Raw genomic sequence first — 18,990 nt, 5'->3', positions numbered from 1 at the left:
CCCGTATGGAGACAGACAGCACTAGGGCTCTTCCATCCGAGGTTAAAATTCAAAACAAGCCCAACAAGCCTGCATTTCAAGGTGGTCTTCGTCTTTTAACTAGTTAAGTTTAAAACTGGCAAACAACAATGGTGTCTGAAGCCAAAGGTGCAGCACTGCTGGCTTCCTCTTGAACTCCAGCGTTGTCACTGTGCACCGAAGTCTCCTGCTGCAAACAGGGGAGTTGTTCTCCTGTACTGGAAACAGCTTCCAAAGCTCAGGAGCCCCTGTACAGGATAATGCAGGAACTAAAGGCAAATACTTTTTCCTCCTTAAGGATGCCTCCATTTTTTCCTCACAATCTGTACTACCAACCGAAGTGACCGGGCCTGAGTGTGCGTTCGTACCTATGAAACCGTCACGGTGCATGCACATCCAAGGCATGTGGAACCACAGGTCAAATAAGGCACAGATACCAAGTAACGGTTCTAATTACAAACGCTAGCTCTCAGGAACTCTTCATCCATTCAGACTAAACCCATCACTGCATAACTCTGGTGAGAAGCCCCTGGAGATGGAGGAGCTCCTCAAATGTGTCAGGAAAGGCTTTATTAACATCATCATTAACATTTAAAAAGCAAGCGGAGCATTTCTCCTTCTTTTGGCAATTTGGTGCAAATGTTAAGTGCAAGATAAAGCAATTTCAAACTTCTCTTCAAATTAAAAATGAAACTAAGGCCAAACGTGATGGGTGAACAAAATAAATCAAAACTTAAATTTCAGCAACTCCGGCTCTTCAAACCAGCAAAGCCCCCGACTTGTGCACTGTGGTGAGGCTTAACGGTGCTTGCCCCGGCTTCTTGTGTGCCAGCAAACAGCACCATTTCCTCATCACGTTGAGGACTGAGAAGCAAAGGATCCCCTTCACTGCAAACAAAGGGGGTCACAGTAACACTAGTGATCCTTCAGAATCGACACACTGTGATAGTCAAAATGATGGTCTCCTTGCTTCTTGCTCAAGACAGACAAGATCTGAGCAGCAGCAAGTACCCCCTCGGCTGCAAACAAAGGGGTCAAAGGTTTGCCGTCAATTCACTTCCAGGCAGAAAAACATTTTCCTCAAAAGAAACAATTTATTTAGAATAAAACAAAAGCAGCTCAACTGTGAGCGCACGTTTGAGTGACAGCTACTTTTAAGCTGTGTGAGCCATAAAAAGGGTTTTTCTTTACTTTTCCAGAAATCTTGTGTACACAGCACAAAGCAAGGTCATTTTTTTCCACTTAAAACACCGGCATTGGCATCACAATAGCAGATACACAACTTTAAGCTGCCATTTTAGTAAAATGCACAAATACTAAACAGATTAGCTTTCTTCCATCAAGAGGCCCATGTAAACTCCACATAGGCCACAACTTCTCTTCAAAAAGGTCCATTAGAGCTTTGAATTCCATATCTTCATCCGTTGTTCACCAGTTTTGCTTGCGGGGGGGGGAAAAAAGGTTATTCAGTACAAATGTTTACAATATTAAAAATATATATATTTCCCCTATGCCATTATAGATGAACATAACGTTAACAAGACCTTCCTGGAAAGTTCACCTTGACTTCAAAAAGCACCAATAATACCCACTGACACACACCTTGAAATGAATTTACCGTATGAATAGACAACAAGTAGAATAGGGTGGATTTTTTTTAAAGACTGCAATTAAGTGAGATTATAGGACTGAAAATATCCTTTGTACTCATGTAACTGAGTAAAACGTCAAAATAATTTTCAGAAAAAGCAAGTGTATAATCAATTTATAATCAATATATTCTAAATATAACTTAAAAGATGAAACTATAAAAAGGTGGAGTTTAGTCAAATTTTACCCCCTCTATCTTCATTCTGTAAATTATACGGAGCAATTCAGACTTAACTCCGTTATTGTAGAAAGGGGTCAAGGTACAAAGCCTTTTAAAAATCCACCTTCATCTGTGTTACCAAAGACAGCAGCTGTTATTTTAAGAAAACACTCATACAAATAATTGCTAAACAGCTAAAGAACACTATAGACTTTTACGTTCCAACTCTGTTTACACAGTACATATAAAACTCATTAGTCTTGACAATTCACCGTGGTTACCTGAAATCCTTTCTCCCTTTGGGCACATCACTACAACCATCACTACAACCAGCATGTTAACAGGGTCAGCTGCTCTTCTTGTTCTCATACCTAACTCCTATCTCAAACCAGATGCTGTGGCAGAGACAGGAAAAAAAAAAAAAATGCCCAGGAATTCCCTCCAAAAATTGTCTCACAGAAAAGGCCATTAAGGCCCTCTTCTCGAGAGGATTTCCCAGTTCTGTTACCACAGTTTTTGGTGAATGGTTCCTATACGGACCCAAACTGCAGTTCAAGCTGCACCTGCATAATGAGCAATTTCACTCTGAAGAAAGTGGGTTTAAAATTAAAGAAACAAGAAACAACAAAAAAACTGTCAGTGAAAATCTGCTCATAAATAGGTTCTAAATAAACCTAAACAAGTGTTCGACTCTGAAAGCAACAAACACACATCTTACTTTTACTACTGTACCTCAAAAGATCCAACTGAATTAAGAAGGGCCAGAGTGTATTACCTTCAAAATGTGACAAAAGCTTATACCAGCCAGAGGATGGACATTTTTAGACGTAATACTTAAAAGGGAAAACTCAATCAACTCAATTGAGAGTCAAAGTATACATCTCAAACCAGGAATTTAAATTTTTGTGAGAAAAACTCTTTATAGGAATCCCAGGTACAACCAACAAAATAGTATTTTTTTTAAAAACTGGCTAGAAGCTAAATGATTGCTTAATTTTTCATAAACTTTGAAACTGTGATCTAAAAATCTTAATTAGCTTGATGGGTTTTTTTTACCAGTAATACTGAATAAGTCATTTAATGATATACTGCAGAAATTCTTTCCATTCATTTGAATTGAGATCCAGAGAAATCAATTAAACAAATACATATTTTTTCAAGTAAAAGAAACAACTGGTTGTTACCAAGAATATTGAATGTTGAGATTATGAAATTCTAGCTAATGAGAATTAGAACTAGATAATTTTACTTTTGCTTTCATTCCACTCTGAAGCTTTAAGTAGTTCACCAATATTACAAACCTGCACAACAGAATGGGCAACACAGGTAAGAGATTCATCTGAATGATGGCACTCTGTAGGTAAGCACCAAACTAAACATAATTATTTATAATACATACATTTAGAAATGGTATCAAGCCATTGTTTCAAAAACACTGAAGCACAAATTGCCCAGATCTAACAAAAGCCGCGATGTCAGATAAAGGTTCAAACAAACATGGAGCAAAAACCACAGTACTCTTCAGTAAGCTGTCACATCAACTTTAAAAAAAAGAAGAAAAAAAGAAGAAAAAGCCACACACACTCTGGATTAGAGTAAAATTAAATGTCATGGACTTCACTCTCTAAGAGTAAAATCATTTGTCCAGCCATCTTATCAAAAGATATTCAAAAGTTAATGGTTAGTGAGATTATTTAAACTGGAAAAATGTATCTAGCCACAAATTGTACTCTGACCCCATGTATGCACAGATTGCGCACTTGCACTAGTTTCTGAACAGGTGTCTACTCCATATTAGCATATCAAGCACAGCTTTTTAAAAACAAAAAGACCAAAAGTCTTAATTGTAGGATTTCAAGAATTTACCCTACAGGCATACAAAGAACTTTTGTGCAGACAGCCTTGTATCTTTCTTCTCTCAAAATGGCTAGTTTTTCCAGTTTAAAAACAAAAAACCCCAAAACCTCCAAATTTAAAAAGGAAATTTATAAATGTATAGTGAAAACCAAAAAGGATGACACAGCAGTGATGAGGCTTTCATGCTGACATGCATTACACCTGTCATAACGGACAATTAAAAATTACATGACGTTTCCCTGGGTTATTATTGGTGCTATTTCAAAACTATCAGCTTTGATAACAGAAAGAAAACAGTTGGGTTCTGCCAGGCTTTCAATAAGTCACTTACACAGAATAGAAACATGACCATGATCCAAAGGTCCTCAAGTTTCTAATCATAACTAAGTATCAATGGCCTTAGCTAAAGTTCTCAGCATTTAAATCAAGGGGGGAAATATACTTACAAATGACCTGAGAAACTAGGGGTGGAGGTGGCTGGGTAGATGAAAAGAGACAAACAAGAAAATCACCCACTAAGCAGCAAAAGCCCTTGTTAGGAACCAGAAGTTGATATAATCTTCAGTTCTGATAAAAACTGTGAGGACGGGCTGAAGTATTTTGTAAGAATTCCAGGTGTCTGGGAAAATTAAACACTAAAAAAAGGGTTTTCCTAAGCTGACATATCAATTCTCTGCGGTTGGACACCAGTGAAAATATGAAACACAAAATTTCAAAGATATTCAAAACATTTTCAATAATGTAAAGTCATCAATACTGTTCAAATATGAAAATAAAAATACAAGCAAAATTTTAAAAGAGCATTTGTCAGAGGCATTTTATGATGACTTAAAAAATTTCGCAGATATGGCTGATTAATGCCCACTGAAACAAAAGATGACTTATGAGCCTGCAGACAACTCTTCTTTCTATTATTGAAATCAGGAATTTGAATGGATACAAAAATAAAAACTCATCTCTGATGAAAAACACAAGTTTTGAAATATGCACAATTAAATCAGAACTGTACCTGCTAAACGTCTCTGAGAAAGTCAGTAAAAACACCACCACACACCAATAACTGACCAAAGAATTCTGATTTTAAAAGCACCTACTCACTTCCTGCATACTAGTGTAAGCATAAGACATATGTGGTTTGTAACATACTCCTCAATTTTTGCTGAACAGTTACAGCTACAAACCAAAAGTGCATATACGGGATACAGAACTCGAGAACTAATGATAAAAATGGTATGTGAACGCAAACTCTGGGAATAAACCATGTATCTGTAGAGAAACACTCAAATGCTTGATTAAAACAATCACAATGCTATACAATCTACCAGCTGATACTTCTGAGACCCCTGATCAAATTTCAGCCACACAAGTAACATTTCAGGTATAGGAATTATTTACCTACATTACCAATCGAGCCATTTTTAGGTGTATATTATTTTATATCGTCAGTGGGCTTTGTTCTCCAAATCTTGACTTTTCAAATTTTTGGTTTTGTAACTTTGAGGATTTTTTTTTAAGCTCAAGGTTAAAAAAGAAAAAAGCTGAGAAAAAGAGGGAAAGTTACTCATAAGAGTGGGAACTCCTAATTAAGGTAAATTCATCTGCCTGCCTGCCTACCTTCAGGGCATCCCTTTCACTTAAAATAATAGCTAAACTCTCCTGACTTCTATTTTAAAGAGGTTTATAAAAATATAAAAAAAAAAAAAAAAGAAAAAAGAAAAAAGCTACAACTAAACAACTAAAAAGAAAATTTCATCTTATGCTGTATCCCATTACACATCACAAAACAACCATTTCAAAGTACTAAATACAAGTTACACATGGACTTTAAGACGCACCACGGACAATGATCATAACCAGGTAATCTTCTTCAGATTTGGCCAGTGCCTTGGCAGGGGAATCCAGGAACTGCTGGGAGAACTCACAGGGTGGGAAGGCATGAAGGACCCCGGTGTTTTCCTTGTCTTTGTTGCCCCCAACAGGGAGGCTGATGACCCCAGCAGCCTGCTTTTGCTTTAAATAGGACACAAGGTTCCTAAGTGGCCTCTGAGTAGAGGTGGCAGTGTCTGATGTGGCTGAGGAAGAGGAAGACCTATCAGAACTTCCAGGCACAGCCAGAAGAATGGCATAACCATTGGGCCCTGCCACTTTGATGCGTCGAGTGACTTCATCCAACTTGGGCTGGTCCAAACGAAGACGCTGAGTGATCTTGAGCTGGGCCACTTTGCCTCCAGTTGAGCCCTCCACAAGAAGACTACTAGCCACTTGAAGGTCACCCTGCAACAGATGCATGTTGGAAGGAAAGTTGCTATTCTTCAATAGAAGCATGCCCTGCCAGGCCAAACAGAGTTTGGGAGAGGCTGCTGCTGTAGGGGCTGTCCCACCATCCTGTTTCTGGGAAGGGGACTTCAGCTTCGATGAAGCAGTGCTGGTGCTGGGTGCGCTCCCATCAGACCGGTCTTCTTTTTTCAGAGGGCTTTTCCCCTCAGTGGAAGCAGCTGTCCGGTGCTTCCTATCCCGTTCAGCTGATGCAGAGTTTTTACGGTCTCGCTTGTCACCCTGGCTCTTCTCCAAACTACCTCGTCTGTCTCTGATTGGAGAGGGCCTTTCCAAGAGAAGAAGACGGGAAGATCGATCATTGTCGCTGTTGTAGCGATCCCGGCTACTGCTCAATTCTGGACTGCGGTCAGGAGAAGGCGCGCAGTGACGTTTTCGTGGACGGTCACTCTCAGGGGATCTATCCAAATGCCGTCCCCCACTCTCCTCAGGCAGCCTTCGCTTCCTGGGTTGGTCTCTGCTGCTGGGCAGGTCTCGCTCACCTCTGTCCCGGTCCAAGGACCAGCCATCCCGCCTGCGATCCAGGCTATCCAGTGGCTCATAAGCAGGCACAGCAGTGGCTGCAGTCCGAGTGCCGCGTTCACGGACTGGGGGCGGGGGTGGCACCCAATCAGAGTCGGGATAAAGATCTCTATCACGATCTCTGTATAGTAAGGGTGGCGTCCTATCCCGAGCACCCCTCAAAGGATCAGGTGCCCGATGTCCAAAAGCATCTGTCACCAGTTCATAATGAGTTAAGGGCAGAGGCTGCAAATATTGCTGCTGGTAACGATGTTCTGTGTCTGCAAAGTCTACTCTAAGGCGACGATCCGGGCCACCAAGTGGGAAGCCCCGCATATGGGTCCAGGCAGCATGAGCTGCATCCAGGCTTTCGTACTGGATATATGCCCAGCTATCACCTTTGTGGTAGTCGATGGTGCGGATGGTGCCAAATCGGTCAAACTCCCTTGCCAGGGCAGCAAGGGGCACCCAAGGACCCAGGCCACCTACCCAGAGGCGGGTGGTAGGTGTAGCTTTGCCATAACCAATTTTGATAGGATTCCGAATTATAATTTTGCCAGACATTGCTAGTTTGGCCCGGTGAGACATGTCTAGGTTCTCAAATTTGAGAAAGCCATAGGTACTGGTCTGGCCCCGGGAAGGCCTCTTGATGTCTACTTCTGTGATGACTCCAAAACGGTCAAAAGCCCTTCTTAGGTCACTCTCTGTCACAGTGATGTCTAGGTTGCCCAAGAAAAGCGTCCGGTTAGCTCGCTGATCATCCTCGGGTGAGATCTCATCCACTTCTCTGAAAGGAGCAGCACCTGCTCCAGCTCCCACCCTTGGCTCAAGACTGTAGGCTGGTCGCACTCTCTCATAGAACGGGTAGTCTCGCTCTCTCTCCAGCTCTCGGGGCAATGGTGGCGGAGGTGGAGGGGGCAGGCGGCCAAGAGCCAACTGCTGCAACCGGTAGTCTCTGTATCCCAAGGCTGCGCCACCAGGGGAAAGCGATCTCTGGCCTCCACCACCTCCTCCAGGGGGGTGCCGGTGACCACCTACAGAGGACCCGACCACGCTGGCTGATGGAGGATAAGAATCTTTGTCTAAAGGGGAGCGGCTGCGGCGCCGACTCACATACACAGCTTCTATCTTCAGGGGCCGGTCATAGAGCACTAGGCGGCCTCTGGCATGCTTGGCCGCCCGCGCGTCCTCTGGCCGCCGGAAGTTCACAAAGGCTACTCGCTCATCCCCGCTGCCAGAACCCGAGAGATGACTGATTTTGACACTTACATCACCGAAGCGTTTGAACTCATGAAACAGTCCGTCCTCCACCGCTTCGTCACTCAGCTGGGACCCCAACTCGCTTATCTTCAGGGTCTTGTATTCCCCGCCGTCCCCGCCGCCCGGAGCTGAAGAGGCGGCCCCAGAAGAACGTGACTCCCCGCCTCCACCCCGGGAGCTGCTGCGCGACTCGCCCCCGCCCGAGGAATTTTTGGTGCTTGGGGAGCTGTAACTATGCAAGCGGCTACTGGAGCTGCCCCCACCAGTGTCGTACTCCCGGCTACCACCTCGGCTGCTGGACTTGTCCAGATGAAGGCTGCGCCGCGACCCGCCGCCGCTGTCGGTCTTTCCGCTGCTGCTCCCATTGCTGCCACCAGAGCCCCCTAACTTCTTGCTCCGCTCCCCGCGAGAAGTCGAGTCCTCACCACCACGGGAACGTTTGGGCTTGACTGGAGAGCGCTCTTTCCCCTTCATTGTTGCGGGTCGCCGGAGGTCTTCTCCGCGGAGCTGATTAACCCGCCGCCCCGCGCTCGCTTCACACAGCGGAACCGCACGCCGCCATCTTGGACTCCGCCGCGGCAAAGGGTCCCGCCCCGCAGCCCTCATTGGTCAATTATCTCCGCTCTTCTGCAGTCTCATTGGGAAAACTATTTGTCTGTCTTTACATCTCCCCGCGCTCCGGGGAGGCGCCCGCCCGACCACTGTTATTGGGTTACCAACTCCCTAGTCAGAGTACCTCATTGGTTATATTCGTTGTCCATCTTAACGGTTCCTCGCGCCAGACTGTAGCTCCGCCCCTCGCACTCTATGGTCACCTGACCCGAAGTCTGGAGGCGTTGATTGGATAAAAAGTCTGCCCTGTAACGGTACTTCTTGAGCGGTGAAAGCAGTGATCCCACCTCCTCATCCCTTTCATTGGTTTATGATCCCGTCCTTTAATCTACTATTTGGGAAGTCGGGTCATAAGTGCTAGCGTTTTTTTTTGAGAGGCCGGCTCACAGTGATCTCGCGAGAAAGAGAAGGCTCCCTCTTTCGACCCCCTTCTTCCAACTTCTCCGGCGGCTGAAAGAAATTTAAATCTGATTGGATGTTGGCGAGGAAGTTGATAGGATGAAATAACTGTCCATCACTCGCTTAAAGGGGTAGGCCCATATACTGAGGTGGCTCCCTGAAGGTGAAAGAGTAGAATACGTGCTTGCTCTGCGACGTCTTTTGGACGTCGCGAAATGGTGACCGAGAACCAGCTCCGCCTCCCCGCGTTTTTGGCGTTCGCCCTTCCAGCGTTAGTTTGGTCTCGCGGCGTAGTTGGTTGTACTTTGGCCCTCAGAGCTCAAAACTTCTGGGTCCTTACTTTCTACCTGCTTGGAACAAGAGTCCGGCCAGGCCCCCTGGCTGTCCGGGTCTACGAATCCCTCAGGAAGCCGTCCCGGGGAGCCCAGCGGACACCTTAGCCTCTCTGGCCTCGCATGAACAGCCCGAAAAAGCCCCACCCCGCCGTGGGCGAGAAAACGCCGCCAGGAGCCTCCGGGGAAGGCGGGGCCCGGAGTTAACAGTTCACAAAGCCACGGGTCACACTAACGTCCTGGGAGGGGCGGAGGCCGGGCGCTGGCTCTTGGGGTCCCGCAGCTGAGAAGCAGCGGAGCCGAGATGCAGCCCTGGCTCGGGAGCCGGCTCTGCTCGGCACTCTCCGTTCCCGTCCGAGTACCCGTAGGCCACCCAGCAGACTGACTTGACACTCCCAGTTTCGCCGCCCGCGGGCTAGGCGGGGACTGTCGGGTCACGGCGTGCAAGTCTGGGCTTCCCGTTTTATGTTGCAAATTCTCGTGGATTTTGGATTTTGTAGTCCCATAATATAGCTGGGTTTTTTTTTTTAATGTAATACCCCTATACCCCCTCCCTGTTAAATAATTAAGTAAAACTTAACGCCCCACGCAGATGTGTCGCTTTTTTTCTGTGGCTTCTTGTACCTCCCGCCACCCCCGGTTAGCCTAGACTGGATCTCACTAGAACAGCCACCTTGCTGTCTCTGAATCCATTTCTTGGCTCTTTCAGTAACCGCTTTAAAACACAACTTTCTTTCCAAAGACCTTTATTGTGTCAGACAATAAAGCACTTGTACAAGGTGCTTTATTGTCTGTACCAAGAAAAGAACTGGTACAGCCTCTGTCCCGCTGCTCACCGTCTGGTGAATGGAGGTAGTGCTGAGTTCACCACAGGGGTTCGGTTTTCTGCTGTCTTCCCCAGCAGAGATAAATAGGATTCTTGTGTTGATCCTCTCCTCAACCACACCTCTCAAGATTTAATCTATAGTAGAGAATGTGGGATACTTTTAAACGTCCCCCAAACTGAAACCTAAACTTGAAATTTAAGATTAGGGACTGCAACCTGTTAGCCCTGCTTTAGCCATCCTGTTTATTAAATAATCTCGAGGAAGGTGAAGATGTGAGACTTTTATCTCTTGATTAGATCAGAGAAGCTTGAAGGAAGCCCAATATGTAAAAACATAAAAATCTATGATATTGTGGTGTGTTAAAACTGGCTATTAAAATTACTTCATGAGGCATAGTACGATGTGTATAACATGCTACTATTTGTAGTCTTAAAATGATGTATATGTGTATGTACATTTTTTGATATATATTCATAGAAACAATTGAGAACACTTAGGAGATTATTACTAAGATCATGCTGAGGAGGGGGAAGGTGAGAGTCTGGATGTGAGAAAGACTCAAAGTTTTCATTGTATACCTTTTTACATTATTAATAGAAAATTTGTTTTACCGTGTGTATGCTATTGCTGTTTGTTTTTTTTTTTTTTCAAAACGATTATTTTTAGCTTTCCTTAAAAACCTTTTTTGGAAAAACTAAAAAATACACAAAAGTAGAATACTATAAAAAATTCTATTGTACCCAACACTCAATTTCAGCAATTTTCAAATGTCAATTTTGTTTCCTCTACACTCTCTTCCCCCTCTTCCCCCTCTTCATTATTTTGTTCCAGGCTCATCTGGTACATTTTCAGCCCCAGACATGGCATCAGGCATTTCTCCAAGTAGTTCTGATTCCTTTTAATGGGAAATGATACTTAAAGATAAAAATCTGTATGTTAGGGAATAAAAAAAAGAAAAAAACACATTTGAAAGAAAAAACTACATAGTTAGGGGGTTTTCATCTGTTTCAAGGTTATATTAACACAACACAAAATTGAAGTTAAGTCATTATTTGATTACCTTACTCAGTATTATAGCCAATCCAAATTAGACTCCAGGATGACTATTTTTGGCCTAAATTGACCTGCTTAGGTGGCTTACTGATCAAAAGAAAACCAAGATAATAACCAAATAAGTATAGTTTCCCAAACTTCGTGATGGGGATTGAGGGAGCACAGAAGTTGAGGGAGAGAATTCAGGGAGCTGGTACCAGTAATGTGTGGCAGTGCCCGGGGCTTTGCTAGACTTAGTGGCTTGCCTTTTGAAATACCTGGGAGCTTGATGGAAGCTACTGCCCACCTGTGGCTGCTGCAGGAAGGCTTATCTAAGGGGGCTGATAGCCTGTCTGGTATCTAAAGGACTGGTAAATTTAATGGGTAGACAGAAAAGGCCTGGATTCCATTATGGATAACAGAGCCAAAATATATCTGTGGAGTGTGTTCGTGTGTGTATGTCTACGACAGAACTGAATAATGACATGGTATGTTGATCCAAGCTATAATTCAAATAAGTGATTTATTTTGTTTTCATTTCCTTTTCATCCTTTAAAGTATGAAGCGGCTTAGTGAGGTTGTATCAGCCTACGTTCACACGTGTGCTTTAGAGAGGGCGGAGAGAGGATAAAAGTGACCGATGGTTTAGAGGGCCAAGACTTTGAACACTTTTTCTAGTGTGTGTGATGGAGTTGTTGAGGTCCAGTCCAGGCTTTCATCTGGTCTCCTTGTGATCTACGGCCAGATTTGTGAGGATAACTGACCTGGGTGAAGAGGCTCTTTCAGCGGTCATGAAAACAGAGTTAAGCTGCCAACAGATTCCTTGAGCATCATAGCAACATGTGGATCTCTCCTTTTAGTGCCTTGTCAAAAACTAAGAAAGAGTGTTGAAGAAAAGCTGCCAGCCACAGTCCATTCTGGCATCAGTGTTGGCCCCTTGGAGCTGTACAACCAACACACAGGCCCTGGAAGACACAGCCCAGCAGGAGAGCCCAGCACAACTGACCATCCAAAAGAAGTTTTATTTTTTAATTTTTTAAACACCTTTATTGTGGTATAGTTCCTGTACAGTAAACTACACATATATCAGATGTACAATTTGATGAGTCTTGATAGATGTATACACCCATGAAACCATCAACACAATCAAGATAGCTAACATTTCCATTACTCCCCAGGAGGTGCAATTCTCAAATTCCTAGTATATCCCTGCTACCCTCTGTACCCCCTGGTAACCATAAGTTTGTTCTCAATGTCTGTGAGTCTGTTTCTGTTTTGTAGATAAGTTCATTTGTGTCCTTTTTTTTTTTTTTGATTCCACATATAAGTGATATCAAGTGGCATTTTTCTTTCTCTTTCTGGCTTACTTCATTTAGAATGACAATCTAGAGATCCATCCATGTTGCTGCAAATAGCATTATTCTATTCTTTTTTAGAGCTGAGTAGTGCTCATATATATATATATGTATACCACATCTTCTTTATCCAGTCCTCTGTCGATGGGCATTTGGGTTGTTTTCATGTCTTGGCTATTGTAAATAGTGCTGCTGTGAACATTGGTGCGCATGTGTCTCTTTGAATTATATTTTTCTCCAGATATATGCCCAGGAGTGGGATTGCTGGATCATAGGGTAAGTCTATTTTTAGTTTTTTAAGGAACCTCCATACTGTCCTCCATAGTAGCTGCACCAATTTATATTCCCACCAACACTGTAAGAGGGTTCCTTTTTCTCCACACTCTCTCTAGCATTTATTGTTTGTAAACTTTTAATGATGGCCATTCTGACTGGTGTGAGGTAATATCTCATAGTTTTGACTTGCATTTCTCTAACAGTGATGTTGAGCATCTTTTCATGTACTTGTTGGCCATCTGTATGTCTTCTTTGGAGAGATGTCTATTTAGTCTTCTGCCCATTTATTATTGGGTTGCTTGTTTTTTTGATATTAAGGTATATGAGTTGTTTGTATATTTTGGAAATTAGTTCCTTGTCAGTCGCATCATTTGCAAATATTTTCTCCCATTCTATAGGTTGTCTTTTCATTTTGTTGATGGTATCCTTAGCTGTGCAAAAGCTTTGAAGTTTAATTAGATCCCATTTGTTTAGATTTGAAAGAAAAAGCAAAATAAAAGTTATGTGCATGGAAGAAAGCTGTGCAATTAAAAGGTATCAGTATGCTTTCAATCAAATGTGTTCATTCCACCCTCTTCCTTCCTAGGTTTTATTGCTTGTGTCTCCTCCATATACACAGAGAAAATTATGACTCTTGCAATATGAAATTTATCTTGGGAGCTGAGAGCCATTTGATTTCCTGGCAGATGTAAAAAGGCCTGAAGCTAGGAATCTAAATTTTTTTTCCCACTCATGGTAGAGGATTAAAATTTTCCACTTCATTTTCTTTCATAAAGTGAATGGTCTTCTGACAGTAAGGTTTGTTTGGGTTTGCTCTGCAGAAAAAGCGTGTGTTTTACCCAAACATATGTGAAATCCCTAAATAGCAAACAATTATTTAGGACACAGTGTCCATTATAAAGTCACTTATTTGTGGTTTGTGGGGTTTTTTTTTAAACAGCTTTATTAAGATATAACTTACATATGATAAAGTTCACCCATTTAAAGCATACAATTCAGTGGTTTTTAGTATATTTAAAGAGCTGTGCATGTGGCTCATCCTATAACGTTGTTACGGAAAGCCTCTGCTATAATTTCTCTTACATGACTAAGCCCTGATGTAATTATATCTTTAATTTATTTAGACATTTTATAGGGCAATGGTTAAGAGCATGAACTCTGGAACTAGCCAGCCTGGATTAAATCCCAGCTCTGCTGTAGGTCTCAGAAGAGTTACTGTTAATCTCTCTGCGCTTTTATTTTTTCATCTATAAAATGGGAATAATCATAGAATCTCTTTACTGGGAGGATTAAATGGGTTAAAACATACAGTTGGCCCTCAGTATCCATAGGTTCTGCATCCTTGGATTCAACCAACTGGAGTGTCATCGGACTGTATAAAGAGCTTAGAAGAGTGCCTGGTACTTAGTAAGCATGCATTGCTATTACTAATATATTTTCTCTTTGAACTTGTACATAGAATTGGATTAATCATAATCTTTAGTTCATGACACACCATCATCAGCGGTCCATCCACGGGCCTTTAAACTTTTCATTTATTTATCAAGAACCTAGTGAATATCCATGAACCTACCACTCAATCCAAGAAATAGTTACTGATAACTTACATCTACCTAAATGCTCCTCCCTTATCCATTGCCTACCCTTATAGATAGCTGCTATCCTGAATCTGATATTTAGCAATCCCTTGTTTTAAGAACTTAAAAAAAATGTTTAAGGAGTCTTAAAGAATTCACATATATGTATATATGCATGTGTGTGCATATGCACCTTAAAAGTACATTATTTTAGAACAACAAGGTCCTACTGTAGAGCACAGGGAACTATATTCAATAGCTTATAATAACCTATAATGAAAAAGAATATAGATGTATAACTGAATCACTATGCTGTATAACATTATAAATCAATATACTTCAATTTTAAAAGTTCATTATTTTAGTTTTGCTTATTTTTTACTTTTACTAATTTGTGTTTGTAATATTCTAAGCCTCGCATTTTTCATTCATAATGTTACCATGACTTTTCTATATTATCATATTTAGCTGTAGTTTATTTCTATTGCCATAAAATATTCCATTATATTGAATATACCACTAATGTGTCAATTCTTCTTCATTCATTTCCTGGTTTTGTGCTGTTATGTACAGTGCTACTGTGAAGATTCTTACTCATGTGTCCTGAAGCACACATGCAAAAATTTCTCTTGGATAGGATAGGGAGGTGGCATGTAAGGGATACCTCAGAGTGGAATTACTGGATTAAAGGCTATATTGAAAGCTCAATTTTACAAGATGATGCCAAATTGTTTTAAAGTTTTTTTTAATCAAGTTACAGTCTCACTAGCAATGTGTGAGATCTTATGGATTTGTGTCATTGGCATTTTTTAAAACTTTCTCTTTTTTTGCTAGACAAATGGATGCCAAATAATATCTCTCTGTGCTTTTGATGTTTATTTCTCTGACTGCTCGTGAGGTTACATACGTCTTTATAAGTTAACTGGCTGTATATGTTTCTTCATCTATGAAATACTGATTCATAAGTCTTGCTTATCTATTGAGTTATAGCTTTTTTATACATATAGGAGTTTTTCATGTGCTCTTGATTCTAATCTTCTGTAGGGTATTTTTATGGCAAACATATTTTTCTAGTTTGCAGCTTATATTTTCACTTAATTTGTTTTTTAATAAATGAAAATTCTTAATTTAAGTAAGATTGAGTTTATCAGCCTTTTACAGTTTGCATTTTTTGTATCTTTTCTCTTTTTTTTTTCACTTTTTGTATCTTTTCTAAGAAATCCTCTTCATTTCCCTCAACCTACTATGAGTATTTTCAACTGTATTAAAATTTTGTTCTTTCTTACAAATTTTAGAATCAATTTAAGTTTCATGAACAGCTATCTATGATTGGTGTTTCACTAAATCTATGAATTAATTTAGGCAAAAGTGACATCTTTATGAAATTAGGTCTTCCTTCCAAGGAACAGGGAGATCTTTTCATTTAGTTAGATCTTAAATAATTTCCTTCAGCAAAAATTTTATAATTTTATGAATACTCTTGCTTATCTTTTATTATGGTTTATTATGATTCATTAATTGAATCTTAAAAAAAAAAGTTGTGCTTTCTAATTTTCTGTTGTCAGTGATTTGAAATGCAGCCACCTGCTAAACTGTCCAGGTCACTTTGAGTTTTCTATATAGACAGTTATATTGTCTTCAAGTAATGAGTATTTCTTCCTTTCTAATCCTATGATTTTAAGTTTTTCCAGTTTATTGTGCTAATTAGAATCTTTGACATAATGTTAAGTAGGGTGATAGTGAACCCTCCTGTATTATTCCTGTTTTTAAAGGGGATGTTTTAATGCTTCTAATGTTTCTGTATTTAGGAAGATATTTATTACATTTTTGGGTTTTTTTGGTTATGCTTATGCTAAGGAAATCTGCTTTATTTTTATTTTGCTAAAACTTTTGAATAAATGTTAAATGTGAATAGATGTTAAATTTCTTCCAAAGTAAAGAAAACTAAAGAGATGTGACAATAAAATCAATGCAAGATGCCATGTTATATACCAGGTGGGGACAAAGCTATAAAGGACAACACTAGGACAACTAATGAAAGGTGAAAATGTATTCTGAATTAGTTAATAATAATATATTGATGTTAGATTTCCTGGTTTTGATCATTATGCTGCAGTTATAAAGATATTGCCTTTGATCTCAGAAATACATGCTGAAATATTTAAGGGTAAATAAAGGAACATGATAGCTCCAACTTACTCTAAATGGTTCAGAAAACTTTCAAGAAATGAATCATTTCCTCCTATTTTGTTGCCCTGCAGTCCTTATGCTCCACATGATCTAATCTGGCTTTTCAAGTTTTAGCCATAAAATAACCATTCCAGTCAACCAGCGGGGCAGAAGATGGGAGGAGGATCAGCAGGTCCTCCTCCTCTTAAGACACTACCTGGAAGTAACTCACTAAGATTCCACTTCTGTCTCATTCACCAGAATGTAGACTTCTGGCCACACTTAACAAGGAAGGCTGGGAAGTGTATTCTGTATCTACTTTGGCCCAGCTGGAAATCAGGGGCCTTATTTCTAAGGAAAAGGGAGAGAGCAAGCACTGGGGTCACCAGTAATCCCTTCCTCAACTACCTACTGGGTCAATCACACGACACAATGCATGGAAAAGCTCGTGGTACTTAGCAAGATTCAGTTAAAACTGTCATTTCATGATTTCACTTACATTATCCAATTTGATCCTCATAGTAATCATATGAGTTAAGGTAAATATGATTATCTTAACTGCAGATTGGGAAACTAAGATTCAGAGAGGCTAATTACAGTTGTCGCTGGTGGTGGTAGTTTTTGTTTGTTTTGTTTTAAGGAAGGAGACAGTCGAGTCTAAGGGAAAGGAGTGGTAGCCCAATTCTGGAGTCCCAGCTTCTTGAGACAGAATCTACCTTCCATAAAATCCTGTAATTCTATGTCCCGTGACTTTCTGAATCTGGTGCATAAATCTGCAAGGTGTGGGATGGAATGCAAGTCCACTAACTACCACTGTGGGGTGCTTTCCCACTGTCTCCCATTTGAATCAGATTGTTGAAAATGACATGGCTCTCTAGCAGCAGCCCCTCCTTCCCACGGGTTGAAATCTGAACAAATAAATCAGATTATACAGTTTACGAATAGATAATCCAAATAAAAGCCAGCCTTTACTGAGCACATACTGCATAGTAGGCACTCGGCTAAAACTCTCCCTACACTGGCTTACTTCACCCTCACAACAACCCGAGGAGACAGGTAGGCTTATAATCCCCTTTTTCATCAGGTAAGGAAACTAAGGCCTAGAGAGCCAATATATTTTACAAATATTTAAGAAGAAGAATATGTGTACTCCAGAGGGTTTGGTTCTTTCCCAGTCCTGAAAAGCATTTGATTTGAAGTCATCTTTACATCTTAGGGGTGACATTGCTGGTTGCCTCCCCAGTATCCACTCTCTCCTTCTGTGCTGTGAACAGATACAAAGTTTTGACAGGGAAAACTTCATAACAAATGGTGTACACAGTTCCTGAGGTAACCAATATAGTAGGAAAATATATAGTTAACTGTGTTACTATCCGCCTACTTTAAGATAAATGGTACTTTAGCCTTAGTGGTTTATAGCAGCTGGAAGAGAGTATTTCATTTGATTGTAGGCAGCTTAGAGGTGAAAATTGGATGTTTTGCAAAGGAGATGGGAATTCAGGGTCTCTCAATTATTGGACGCAACTTCTAAAGACAGAGGCAATAAAAGCTTTCTTTGCTACTTCTTATTGGCTATTCCGCAAAATCCTCTTGCTGCTCCTTGTGTTGGGTGGGGATTCCGATTTAAAGAGCCCTTGATGGTGTTTTCTGTGTAGTTGTCCTGTGTCTCACATGTCAAATTCCATCCACCTATAAACACTGGTGAGGTTATAAAGTTAATAGAATGTGAGTGCTTCTGTCACCAACTGTATTTCAATTGGAAAAAAGTTGTAGATTTTATATTTCCTGGGGTGTTTATTACATAGAGTATCTCACACAAATGCAATTAACTTCTGAGATCTCACAAGCCATCTCTGTGAGCCCACTATTACCAAGAAGCAGCCAGCTTTGAGGAAACCCAGGCCCTCGACCCAGATGCAAATAATCTAGTGGGAAAAAAAAATAGACTTCTGCAAATGTTTACATTCATATTAACATGACCATGGACAGTATTTCCATGACATTTAAAAAAATTATGAACTCCTTTAACTGGTCAATCAGTTAATCGATCTTTTTAAAGCATGTTCTATGTGCCCAGCATAGTGAAAATACAGGGAGAAATTGTATGACACCCTACCCAAAATTTGCTTGGATGGGGACAAAAATCAGGTACACTTAAAATTAGTCAAAGAATTACTAAAATGTAAAAAAAATTTAAGTTAAGTATAAAAACTTAGTGCCAGGAGAGCTCAGTATGGGCTGGGGTAGTCAGGGGAATTCTATGTGTTCATAGTAAAAATTCTAGACAGTATAAAATGCATAATGTAGAATTCCGATTAAGTTCCAAGCAATGCTTAATAAAGGGTGCTGACCCTAAATTTCCTTACTCTGTAACCTTGAACATGTCACCTAAACTCTCTGTAAATTGAAGCTGTTGTGAGGAAATGAGTTAGTATGTAAACTATGAGAATGTGAAAAATTATATGGATGAGTTGTGAGATAGTGTTTAAGCTCTAAAAACCCCAGAGGCTTGGGGACAGGGTTGGACAGCTATAGCTAGCATCCTAATAGTGTAATTGGTGATGGAGTGAACTGATACCTGACTGAGGTGTTTTCAGATATGTAGAAGAAATTCTTGCATACAGTTGAGGG

The 18,990-nt window shown here is 40.8% G+C and overlaps 1 protein-coding gene across 1 annotated transcript; it reads right to left on the bottom strand.

The window, feature by feature from the left end:
- Positions 1 to 1,092: 1,092 nt before the first annotated feature.
- On the bottom strand, positions 1,093 to 8,560 carry RBM15 (RNA binding motif protein 15). The gene is made up of 2 exons (XM_064488806.1): positions 5,521 to 8,560; positions 1,093 to 1,458 (listed from the first exon to the last, which is right to left on the bottom strand). Exons 1-2 carry the CDS (start codon positions 8,384 to 8,386, stop codon positions 1,436 to 1,438), a joined length of 2,889 nt encoding a protein of 962 aa, XP_064344876.1. The 5' UTR covers positions 8,387 to 8,560; the 3' UTR covers positions 1,093 to 1,435.
- Between the last annotated feature and the right edge of the window lie 10,430 nt (positions 8,561 to 18,990).

This window comes from Camelus dromedarius, chromosome 9 (genome assembly GCF_036321535.1).
Source record: "Camelus dromedarius isolate mCamDro1 chromosome 9, mCamDro1.pat, whole genome shotgun sequence".
Taxonomy (NCBI): domain Eukaryota; kingdom Metazoa; phylum Chordata; class Mammalia; order Artiodactyla; family Camelidae; genus Camelus; species Camelus dromedarius.
This window is presented reverse-complemented; position numbering and strand designations above follow the sequence as displayed.